The 12,419-nt window shown below is 44.9% G+C and overlaps 1 protein-coding gene across 2 annotated transcripts; it reads left to right on the forward strand.

The window, feature by feature from the left end:
- The first annotated feature begins 4 nt into the window (after positions 1-4).
- On the forward strand, positions 5-12,395 carry EIF2B1 (eukaryotic translation initiation factor 2B subunit alpha). 2 transcript variants are annotated; one of them, XM_084996319.1, is made up of 9 exons: positions 5-145; positions 1,576-1,677; positions 3,420-3,556; positions 3,667-3,783; positions 5,730-5,846; positions 6,623-6,687; positions 8,165-8,240; positions 10,409-10,534; positions 11,195-12,395. In XM_084996319.1, the coding sequence occupies exons 1-9, from the start codon at positions 133-135 to the stop codon at positions 11,357-11,359; spliced, it is 918 nt and encodes a 305-aa protein (XP_084852445.1). In that variant the 5' UTR covers positions 5-132; the 3' UTR covers positions 11,360-12,395. The 2 variants fall into 2 exon arrangements, with proteins under 2 accessions (XP_084852445.1, XP_005670640.1); XM_005670583.4 differs by having other exon boundaries at positions 5,730-5,842; positions 6,619-6,687.
- The last annotated feature ends 24 nt before the right edge of the window (positions 12,396-12,419 follow it).

Here is a 12,419-nt window from a genome sequence, read left to right on the forward strand (position 1 = left end):
CGCCGGAAGTGGAGTGCGGCGCTGCACCGCGCACTGTCAGTTTCTGTGACTTGGGGTCCGCGCGGTCGCACGACACAGCAAGACATCGCGTGTGGTTCTCGGTCCTTTGCGCTCCGCGGTCCGGAGGGCACCATGGATGACAAGGGTAAATCGGAACGCGACGGGCCTGCTGGGCCAAAGCGGAGACGCGCAGGGATCCCTTCACCTCGCACACCCAGACTGAGTTCCGAGAGTGGTCACTTTTCGAGCTCTGGCTCTTTGGCTGGATGTAGTTCTTCTGGTCACAACTAGAACCCTCTCGCTGCTCCTGTATCCAGGGAATAGGTCCTGGGGGCATCCCTGGACACCCCCTCTCCCAGGCTTCCAGTGCCCTCTTCCGAAAAAGTGAGACTTCGGACGAAGTGTGCAGGTCTTCGAAGTCTTGATTTCCTCATATGTGAAGTATGAGTTAGACTCCCTGCCCTGTTGGATCTGGTACTAGAATCAAAAGGCGTTTCTGTGTTCATCTAGTGTGGTTATGAAAGTGTTTTATTAAGTGAATAAAAATAACTAATATATAGTACCTTTCATGTGAAAAAATTAGAGAAAGGTGGACCTTTGCATACACATGCACATACATATGTATGTAAGCGAATAGGCTTTACTTGGCATACACTATCTGGAGGGGTGCAGAAGAAATCGGTAAGGTGGTTGGTTCTGGGATTCTTTTTGCACTTGGGATCAAGAATAAGGGAGAGGAGTTCCCGTCGTGGCTCAGTGGTTAACGAATCCAACTGGGAACCATGAGGTTGCGGGTTCGATCCCTGGCCTCGCTTAGTGGGTTAAGCATCCTGCGTTGCCGGTGAGCTGTGGTGTAGGTCGCAGAGGAGGCTCCGATCCCGCGTTGCTGTGGCTGTGACATAGGCCGGCAGCTACAGCTCGGATTAGACCCATAACCTGGGAACCTCCATATGCGGAAGGTGCGGCCCTAGAAAAGACAAAAAAAAAAAAAAAAAAAAAAAGTAGAAAAAGGGAATTCCCTTGAAGTGCAGTGGGTTTAGGAACTGGTGTTGCTACAGCAGCTCCGGTCACTGCTGTGGCCGGGGTTGGATCCCTGGACTAGGAATTTCCACATGCTGCTGGCACATCCAAAAAAAAAGAAAGATTAAGGGGGAGAATGACCTTTCACTATCATTTGGTGGAGCTTAAATTTTATGCCATTGTACATGGATAGCTTTTTCAAAATGACTGAGAAAGCTTGCCAATAGTAAAGTGATGTCATCTCTAGTCCTATCAAAATTGATGTGCCCCTGAAGCCAAACACCCTGCAAAGAAAATATATACATTTATATTTTTTTTCTTTTTACAGCCAAAGCTTGCAGCAACACCAGGTCTGTAACCCACTGAGGGAGGCCTGGGATCAAACCCACATTTTCACAGAGACAACGTCAGATCCTTAACCCACTGGGCCACAACAGGAACTCCAGAAAATAATTTTTAAATTAGCTTGTTTTTTAAGCTCAGCAGTCATTGATAAACTCTTGTCGTCCATCCCAATAAATCACCTTGATAAGCCACTGTTTTATCCCTTCGCAGAGTTAATTGAATACTTTAAGTCTCAAATGAAAGAAGATCCTGATATGGCCTCAGCAGTAGCTGCCATCCGGACTTTGCTGGAGTACTTGAAGAGAGATAAAGGTAAAGAGTGTCATCCTCAATCACTCTGGGTGTGAGGAAAGTCTGCTCATCACCATTAGAAGTGTAAAGCGAGAGATGTATATAAGATGCCTGCATAAGGTGCCATATGCTCAGCTTCTCCCTTCATTTCAGTCCTCTTAACATGAAGAGAGCTCTCTAACTATCATCAAATGGGGGGCATTTCACAAATGAAATTTGTTCTGAATCAAGAATGACCATTTTATACCAAGTTACTATGAAGCTTAAATTATAGCAGTAGTTCAACTTTACTAGTGTTTATTGAGCTTCTGTCTTGTGACACATTCTGTGCAGTTGCTATAGAGAATGTTCCAGTATAAATTCTGGTTTTCATGTCATCATTGTGATTACTACTAATTCACGCATCCTAAATGTGAGTATCTGGGTATAAGCAAAATAATAATAATAGTAGAGCCTTCTTTAATGTAAAGGGCTGGCCCAGGAGTGCTGTGGTAGCCTAGCAGATTAAGGATCTGGTATTGTCACCAAAGTGGCTGGGGTCACTGCTGGGGCACAGATGTGATCCCTGGCCCAGGAACTTCCATATGCCGAGAGCAGCAGCCAGAGAAACCCAAAAACAAATAAAAAAAAAATTAAGGGCTGGCCTAGAGATGCATATCTCTAAGACAGCATCCAGTATCTATGACATCTAAACACCTAAGCCTTACCTGCACCACCTCGCAGGCCTCTCCTGATGCTGCTATTTAATTTCCTTCCATACTGTCCCTTACTGAATTATGCTTCCCTCTGGCCTCTTTGTTTCTCATACTACGTTTGTTCCCATCTCTGGGCCTTCAATTTGTTATAGTTTGCATCTGAGACTTTTCCCACTGGATCTCTATGTGGCTGGACCCTTTCTTACCCAGGTCTCTGTTTAAATGGCCCACTCCAAGAGGCCATCCCTGTTTACTCTGTCTAAAGTAGCTCCACTTTTTTCATGATTCTGCCTTTTTTTTCCCATCATTTCTGCTCCTTTCAATCGTAATTAACTTGTTCCTTTCACTGAATGCTTATTTACTTTCCACCTCTCCCACTAGAAAGGGAATTCCTAAGTTCCCTCTGGCACAATGGGTTAAGAACCCAGCTGCAACCACTGGGGTCACTGCAGAGGTGTGGGTTCCATCCTTGGCCCAATGCAGTGGGTTAAAGCATCTGGTGTTGCCATAGCTGCAGCATAGGTCATAGCTGCAGCTTGAATTCAATCCCTGGCCCAGGAGCTTCTATATGCTGCTGGTGTAGCCATTAAAATGGGGGGGAGGAGTTCCCGTCGTGGTGCAGTGGTTAACAAATCCGACTAGGAACCATGAGGTTTCGGGTTCGATCCCTGCCCTTGCTCAGTGGGTCAAGGTTCCGGTGTTGCCGTGAGCTGTGGTGTAGGTTGCAGATGCGGCTCGGATCCTGCGTTGCTATGGCTCTGGCGTAGGCTGGCAGCTGCAGCTCCGATTCCACCCCTAGTCCGGGAACCTCCATATGCCGCAGGAGTGGCCCAAGAAATGGCAAAAAGACAAAATAAAATAAAATAAAATAAAATGGGGGGGAGAGGCGTTTCCTCAGAGCAGGGCCCCTGTCTATCAAGTTCGCTGATGTATCTTTGGCATTGCAAATAATGCCCAGCGTACAGCCTGCACCCAATAGGCACTGGTTGGATGAGTAAATGAATTGCAGACTCATCAAGGGGCTGTGATATTAAAATGAACCTCACATTCCTCACGCAATCATTCCAGGGGAGACAATCCAGGGCCTGAGAGCGAATCTCACCAGTGCCATAGAGACCCTGTGTGGCGTGGACTCTTCTGTGGCCGTGTCCTCAGGCGGGGAGCTCTTCCTGCGCTTCATCAGCCTTACCTCCCTGGAATACTCTGTAAGCCCCTGCCCTCCCTCAGCCACCTCTCTACTTCTCTCTTTGGCCACAAATATTCTCAGCTTTGCCTGGATCTCCGTCATCACCTCATTTTGCTCTTTCCTTCCTAGGATTACTCCAAATGTAAGAAGATCATGATTGAGCGGGGAGAGATTTTTCTCAGGAGAATATCACTGTCGAGAAAGAAAATTGCAGATATGTGCCATACTTTCATCAAAGATGGGGCGGTGAGTTGGTCTTGATCACGTATAGAGAACCAGGAGCAAGAACTCTATAGACTCCTAGGGTAAAATCCTGCTTCTGCCACTTACTTGCTGTGCATCTATGGACAGGTTACTTAACCTCCCTGTGCTGCAGTTTTCTCATCTGTTAAATAAGGGTGAAAATAGCACCTATCTCATATGGTTGTTATGAGGGTTAATGAGATGGTAGGTGTAGTGTAAGGACTCCACAGTATGCTGGCACATAGTAAGCATTGTCTAAATATTATTATCATAGATGGTTGTATTTTTTTTTTGCCTTTTCTAGGGCCGCTCCTGCAGCATATGGAGGTTCCCCAGGCTAGGGGTCGAATCGGAGATGTAGCCGCCAGCCTATGCCACAGCCACAGCAACACAGGATCTGAGCCGCGTCTGCAACCTACACCACAGCACACGGCAACGCCAGATCCTTAAGCCACTGAGAGAGGCCAGGGATTGAACCCGCAACCTCATGGTTCCTAGTCGGATTCATTAACCACTGAGCCACAACAGGAACTCCATAGATGGTTGTCATTTTAAACAGGCAGAGAAAAACCCCAGGACAGGATGGAAGATTTTTTTGATTTAATGATTTAATTTTGATTGAAAGATGTCTTACTAAAGAAGTATTTTTTTTTTATTACTGGAAGTATTCTAAATTAATCTGAATTAAATCAACACAGAGCAGTTCTTGTCACTGGTTAATACTGAATGTCTTCCTGCTGGAAGGTCATCCCTGGACTGAGGTTTTCGTCTTTACTGTAGATGCTATTACAGAGCCTCAAAGCTGCCAAGTGTTTATAAGCTAAGTGAGGAAAGACAGGAGTGGCAAGTTAAGTCAGTCTCCCAGCAAAGGGGTCGTAAAACGTGCAGCACACCTCTTTTCTGCCAGCTAAGCCTCCACCAACTAGAAAAGTATTTACTTGCATCTGGGCTCTGAGATCATGTCCTCTGTTTTATTACCCCCTTCCCAGTCTTTGAAGAATTTTATTAAATAAATGACATAATAGATGTAAGTGACTCTACAAAAGCCAGCTGCAAACAAAGCCATTTGGGGCCTAGCAGAGGTACAATTGGACTGCCTCTTGCTAGGGCCTTCTCCTTCCGGCAGACTCTTCTCCTGCAGGTTTGTTTGCCCTAGTGTAGTTTAATGTGTATTAACCACGTGCAGCAATACCATTTTGGCTAAATTTAGAGCAGAGCTGCTCAAATTTGAACATACAGAATGAACTGCCTGGGGATTTTTTAAAATGCAGATTCTGGTTCATTCGGCCTGGGGTGGGGGCCTGAGAATCTGCATTTCTAACAAGCTCTCAGGCCAGGCCCAAAAAGGAGCTAGGGAGCTTGCATTACACAAGACAGAGAAATTACCTCTGAGTAAGTATCTGCAAATTGTATCCAGTCCACAGATGAGTTGTGTTTACCCCAGTGTTTATAAATTTTTAAAAATTAGTCAGCATTGAAATATTGGATTTTTAGCTCCTCTAGAAAAATCAGAGGGACCCATGTGAAAAGAGCTGGAACTCAGCCTTTTCTTCCCACTTTGCTGTTGGCCCCACCAGCCCACTGCATCTCTTTATGCTACCTGCCAGGTGCCTATAAGCCCAAGCGTGCAAACCATGTCTTAGAATCAGGGAAACCAACCCAAAGGAACCTAACAGCCTTCGGATACTAAGGCTTACGTATCTGGGAATAATCCCACAGGGAGATGCCACTTCTGCACTTGTCATGCGAAGAGGAGACCTGTTATATACTCCTTTGGCAGAAAGCTTTTTCAATTTGTACATGGGTTTAAAACTCAAGGATCTGCTTTCTGATTACAGTTGTTTATGAGAAAGCATGCAGAGAAGCTTTAGGAACATGTATTCATGGCAAAGAATAGGGGTGACCTCTGGAATGGGCCATTCTTCTGACTGAGCTTCCTCTGTCCGCAGAGAATACTAACTCACGCCTACTCCAGAGTGGTCCTGCGAGTCTTGGAAGCAGCCGTGGCAGCCAAGAAGCGTTTCAGTGTATACATTACAGAGTCACAGCCTGACTTGTCAGGGCAAGTATCGTTCCATTTGGTTTTATGCCTAGCAGTCCTTTTAAAGAGCAAACTGAGGATTAGAATCTACTTTAAGAGGGACCAGAACATGCCCCAAATTTGCCTATCAGTTAGCATTGCCTTTGACAGTGCCCGATTCTGGCCCTGGAAGAAAAACCACTGGTGAATTTGAAGTAGGTCACAGTACAGGATCTAGGGGTCTTGTTTAGTACTTGAATTAGAGAAAACAGCAAGAGATTATGTCAGTTAAGGGGAGTTCCCGTTGTGGTTCAGCAGTAATGAACCCAACTGGTATCCATGAGGACTCAGTTTCCATCCGTGGCCCTCTCAGTGGGTTAAGGATCTAGCATTGCCATGAGCTATGGTGTAGGCCAGCAGCTGCAGCTCTGATTTGACCCCCGAGTCTGGGAACTTCCATATGCTGTGTGTGCAGCCCTAATAAGAAAAAAAAAAAAAGATTGTGTACGTTGAAAGATTTTTATCAGGGAATAGGTAATTTACATCTCTGATCTATCCAAAACATAATAAAAGAAAAACTTTTTTTTCCTAAATTTGTATATCTTACCCCAAGTCACTGAGTAGTTTTCCTGAAAACTGTGAAAAATGCAAATTCTTGCTTCCTTAGTCCAAAGTCTTCAGATCTGTCCCTTAATCCATGAATATTAACTGAGTTTCAAGCTAATGTGACTTATTGTTGTCCAGATTAACTGACTCACCATATACCCCTATGAGACTTTCTTGGACTTTTTCTAATGTTCTCAAATTTTCATTTTCAGTAAGAAAATGGCCAAAGCCCTCTGCCATCTCAATGTCCCCGTCACTGTGGTCCTGGATGCTGCTGTTGGGTAAGCGCCTGGCTCCCCCCAGCCCTACACAATTATTCTCCCTCACCCGCTCCCAGGGTTGGTTTGGAGCAGGCTTTCCAGATGGAAAGTTTGAGTCTTATTCATAAAACTGGACCAGGCAGCATCCTGCCTTTTAATTGATATCTGTGTTAAACCAGCACGCTTATTACAAGGTCTTGACAGTGTACACAAAGACAGGGCTGGAGGATGCCAGGGAGAGTGGGAGTGGTTTGCGTAATATCAGGGTGCATTTTAAGGGCAAGGTGCAGAGGTCGGGCCTTTCATCTGAAGGTATGGGCTGTCCTCGGCAGCCCTCAGGGATTCTTTGTCTCATCTGTGCCACTTCACTCCTGAAGCGGGGATGATGTGCTCTATGGATTAGCAGTGGTCCTCACAGGAGAAAACAGGATTTATAATCCTTTGAAAAGAAAACACATAAGGAGGTGACTAAGGAAATTAGGAACGGTTTAAGAGTAAGCATTCTAAAGAATTCTACTAATTGCTCATTTTAAAAAATAAAAAGTACATTGGCCTTCACCCTGCCTACAAGATTCTTGGACTATGTAACACCTTTTTCCAACTTTAGATCACATCTGGTTTTTATATTTTTGGTTTTTTTTGGGGGGGGCGTTTTCTAGGGCCGCACCCGCGGCATATGGAGGTTCCCAGGCCGGGGGTTGAATTGGAGCTGCAGCTGCCGGCCTACAACACAGCCACAGCAACTCAGGATCCGAGCCGCGTCTGCAACCTACACCACAGCTCATGGCAACGCCAGATCCTCAACCCACTGAGCAAGGCCAGGGATCAAACCCACAACCTCATGGTTCCCAGTCGGATTCATTAACCACTGAGCCACGACGGGAACTCCCTATGTTTTTGTTTTGTTTGTATTGAGCTAGGACAGAAAACAGAGTGTTCCATAGGTGTAGTAAGGATAAATCACGAAATCCTTGCTTCATGTATGTGTGCGTGTATTGGATGGCAGCGTGAGTTTTACACCTTATTGTGTCATGATCAGAATGGGTCTTGGGAGTTCCCATTGTGGTGCAATGGAAACGAATCCAACTAGCGTGCATGAGGATGTGGGTTCAATCCCGGGCTTCGATCAGTAGGTTAAGGATCCAGCATTGCTGTGAGCTGTGGTGTAGCTCGCAAAAGTGGCTTGGATCCCATGTGGCTGTGGCTGTGGTGTAGGCTGGCAGCTGCAGCTCGAATTCAAGCCCTAGCCTAGGAACTTACATATGCTGTAGGTGCAGCCTTAAAAAAATGAAACAAACAAAAAATGGGTCTCAGTGCCCCTGTAGGAGAACTGGTAACTGGCCAGGTGTTATCTCCTGTGTTCACTGCCCTGTGGAAGCTAGTTAGTTATGAGAGGAGCTTACTCTGGTGAAATGGAGTATTAGTCTTTGCAGGTGATTAGACTACTAAGAGGAGGAAAGAAAAGAAAGCATTAAAAAATTATTTTTAATTTCCTTAGCTACATCATGGAGAAAGTGGATCTTGTCATAGTTGGCGCTGAAGGAGTTGTTGAAAACGGAGGAATTATTAACAAGGTAGGAGCACCAGTAGCCCACACAGGTCCTTGCTCAGGGCGTGGCTCCATGGCTGACCTTGGATACCCAACCCGCATCATGTATTACGCTTCGTTCCTCTAACTCCAGGGCTCCAGGCTGCACCATTGTAGCCAGCGCTTTCCTAGTTCCCATGAGCCATTGTGGTGGTCAGTCAAATTCCGGTGAGATTTCTTTCTGCTTTGGCGATTGATCTGTGTAAATTAGGAGAATGTAATTTATATTTTCTCCAAACATGCTTTAACTGGAATTGGCATTTTTGGGTTATTTATTTTGGTTTTTGGGGCACTCCTGTGGCATGTGGAAGTTCGCAGTCCAGGGATCAAACCCACAGCATAGCAGTGACCCAAGCCACTTCAGTAACCATGCCGGATCCTTAACCCACTATGCCACACAAGAGGAGAATTTTCTTTGTTTTTTTTTTTTTTTTTTTGTCTTTTGTCCTTTTAGGGCCACACCCATGGTATATGGAGGTTCCCAGGCTAGGGGTCGAATTGGAGCTGTAGCTGCCAGCCTACACCAGAGCCATAGCAGTGCCAGATCTGAGCCGTGTCTGCAACCTACACCACAGCTCACGGCAATGCCAGATCCTTAAGCCACTGAGAGAGGCCAGGGATTGAACCCGAAACCTCATGGTTCCTTGTCGGATTCGTTTCTGCTGCGCCACAATGGAAACTCCAAGAATTTTCTTTTTAAATGAGCATATTTGACATAATATAATGGGTTAAAATTTCTCTATTGCTTAACATGGAAAACTTTCATGATAGTTTGAGTGTGTGTGTGTGGTAAAATACATATAAAATTTGCCATCTTCATCTTTTTTTCTTTCTTTTTTTTGGTCTTTTTAGGGCTGCACCTGTGGCATATGGAAGTTCCCAGGCTAGGGTTCAAATCGGAGCTACAGCTGCCAGCCTACACCACAGCTCACAGCAACACTGGATCCTTAACCCACTGAGCGAGGCCAGGGATCAAATCCGTATCCTCATGGATACTAGTCAGGTTCGTTACCACTGAGCTATGATGGGAACTCCCATTTTCATCATTTTTAAGTGTACAGTTCAGTGACATTAATTACACTCACATTATTGTTTGACCATCACCATTGTCTGCCTTCAAAACTTTTCCATCACCCTCAGCAAACTCTGTCAACATTAAGCAAAATTTTCTTTACTCTCCCTCATTCACTAATCTTAACTTTCTGTCTCCGGATTCTTTACGTAAATGGAATCATACAGTACCTGTCCTTTTGAATTTGGATAATTTTATTTAGCATGTTTTCAAAGCTCATCTACATTGAAGCATGTGTCAGTACTTCACTACTTTTTTATGGCTGAATAAGGACCATTGTGTGCATACACCACCTTTGTTTATCCATTCATCTGTTGATGGATATTTGAGCTGTTTCTGCCTTTTGACTCTTGTGACTAATGCTGCTATGAATATGGTGTATAGTTATCTGAGTTCCTATTTTCAGTTCTTTCAGGTCTGTACCTAAGAGTGAATTTGCTGGGTCATATGGTATTTTTTAGCTTTGAGGAACTGCCAAACTGTTTGCCACAGCAGCTGTACCATTTTACATTCCCACCAGCAATGTATAAGGATGGATTCCAATTTCTCTGTCTTTGCCAACACTTGTTTTTGTTGTTTATTTTTTTTAAATTTTATGGCTGCACTCATAGCATATGGAAGTTCCCAGGCCAGAGATTGAATCTGAGCCACAGCTGCAATCTATGCTACAGCTGCAGCAACACCAGATCTTTAACCTACTGTGCTAGGCCAGGGATCCAACCCATACCTCCGCAGCAACCTGAGCCATAAAGTCAGTTTCTTAAGCCACTGTGCCACTGTGCCATGGCAGGAACTCCAACACCTTTTTTCTAATTCTTGCCATCCTAGTACCTGTGAAGGAGTATCTCATTGGGGTTTTGACTTGTGTTTCTCTGATGACTTAAGAATCTTGAGCATCTTTTCATGTGTTTAGTGGCCGTTTATATATCTTTGGAAAAAAGTCTACTATTTTCTTTTTTAAAAGATTCTCTTTAATTCCAAATCTGAAGTACATATGGTATGTTAACTCATATACTTCTGTTGCTTCCACCTGTGATGTGCTTTAACTCCTCATCCTTCTCCATTTCTCTTTCACTTCCCAGATTGGAACCAACCAGATGGCCGTATGCGCCAAAGCACAGAACAAGCCTTTTTATGTTGTTGCAGAGAGTTTCAAGTTTGTACGGCTCTTCCCACTAAATCAGCAAGACGTCCCAGATAAGTTTAAGGCAAGAGTTTTACGTATTTGAAGGGGTATTTGAAACTGAAACCTTTCAAAAAACACAGTGCTAGGAATGTTCCAATAAGTTATTCACTTCCCATTGCTATTTTCTCTAATACTCGGGATACAAAAATCAATTGGTGGTTGCTGATCAGTCTAATTTGGCCCCAGAATTTGTCTTTCTCTCATTCACTTAAGCACTGCATATGGGCCAAAGAGGCAGGTGATAGTCAAAGTTTTGGGGTCAAATGTCTGGGGTCACCTGCCATCTCCACTACTTACTAACCTACCACTGACCTTGGCAAGTCCTTTCATTTTAAGTTCTGTGAACTTCAGTTGTCTGTACAATGGGGTTTTGATATTATCAGGGTTATGACAACTCTGAGACAAGCCACAGGAAGACCTTAGCACAGTGCCTGGCACTCAGTAAGCTCTCTGTATATCCTCTCTGTGGCTGTCTGGAAGTGTTAATCGAGCACACCAAGGGGACACAAGGGTTAAGTTTCTCTTCAGTTCTCTGGCTCACCCAGGCCACATTCAGCCCTCCTCGCCAGTGTGCCCCACAGCTAGCTTCCCCCACTTTCCAGAGTACTTTCAGGCCACAGCCTCACCACTTCAGAGCCCTGAACGTGTGGGGCAGACTAACGTGTGCTTCCTGTTTCTTCAGTACAAGGCAGATACTCTGAAGTCTGTGCAGGCCGGACAGGACCTCAAAGAGGAGCACCCATGGGTTGACTACACCGCCCCTTCGTTGATCACACTGCTGTTCACGGACCTGGGGGTGTTGACGCCCTCGGCAGTCAGCGACGAACTCATCAAGCTCTATCTCTAACCTCCGGCCCTTTCCTGATGCTTTTGGAGATCCATCTGGAATGCAGGGAATAGGAAGGGAGGGGCCGGGGCACATCTTCCTCTTTCATCAGTCAAGTAGCCAATAATCTAACTTGTATGTCTGGAAACTGGAAATGAATGAAAGCTGATGAAGTTGGGAGCAGCCTCTTGACCTCTCAGTGAGCCCAGGCCAAAACTGAATTGTTTTTTATGAAGTTTTATGGACTAAGGACTTAAGAGTATAAGCCTTAGAGAATTTTTTCTTCATTTAAGTCCCATCTAAGATATGTTCTTGGAGTTCAGCTGTGGTGCAACAGGATCGGCAGCATCTTTATAGCAGTGGGACACAGGTTGGATCTTGGATCCCCAGCCTGGCACAATGGGTTAAAGGATCCAGCTTTGTGGCAGCTGCCTCATAGGTCCACAACTGCAGCCTATGGCCAGGGAATTCCATATGCCCTGAAACGGCCAAAAAAAGAAAAAAACAATGTTCATGTTTCCCCTAAAATGGAGCCTAAACTGTGCTTACATTTTTCTGGACACTTTTTCATTTCTGGTTTTCAGAAATACAAGTTAGATTACTAACTAATGAAAGATGTGCCCATCCCCGCTCCCTTCATCTTCCAGACACTCCAGACTCATCTGCCAAAAGCATCAGTGAAAGACCTGCAGCCCTGAGAGAGCAGGAGTCCTAACAGCAGCTGTCAGCTGCCTGGGACACAGGCTGCACTTCGTGTGGTATGAGAAAGGCAGGTAACACTGCATCTGCATGAGGCTCCTAGTGGTAGATACAAGCCGGGGCTGTCTTCTCTGCAAAAAGAACAAGCCAAATGGAGTGGAAACTACTGTGAGAACCCACAGCAGGCAAAGCAGGCAAAGTACCATGCATGGCTCAACCACTGACATATCTGCAAACTTAAACTCTATATCTGGGAAGGATATGAATTTAAACACAATTGGGTTCTGAACAGCTTTTTTAAAACTGTTCTTGGGAACAAATTCACGTCTTTTCAAATAAATTGTATGAAAGATTTTGATAATGGTGTTGCATCAGTACTGCA

This window comes from Sus scrofa, chromosome 14 (genome assembly GCF_054392235.1).
Source record: "Sus scrofa isolate SSC_HxYL_T2T_F1_AM1 chromosome 14, Sscrofa_HxYL_maternal_Yorkshire_Landrace_v2.0, whole genome shotgun sequence".
NCBI lineage: Eukaryota > Metazoa > Chordata > Mammalia > Artiodactyla > Suidae > Sus > Sus scrofa.

What these genes read in the sequence shown, in the direction of transcription:
- EIF2B1 (XM_084996319.1), top strand. An exon ending in GTACTTGAAGAGAGATAAAG is followed by an intron (nt 1,678 to 3,419) that starts GTAAAGAGTGTC and finishes CAATCATTCCAG; the next exon opens with GGGAGACAATCCAGGGCCTG. An exon ending in TTACCTCCCTGGAATACTCT is followed by an intron (nt 3,557 to 3,666) that starts GTAAGCCCCTGC and finishes TTTCCTTCCTAG; the next exon opens with GATTACTCCAAATGTAAGAA.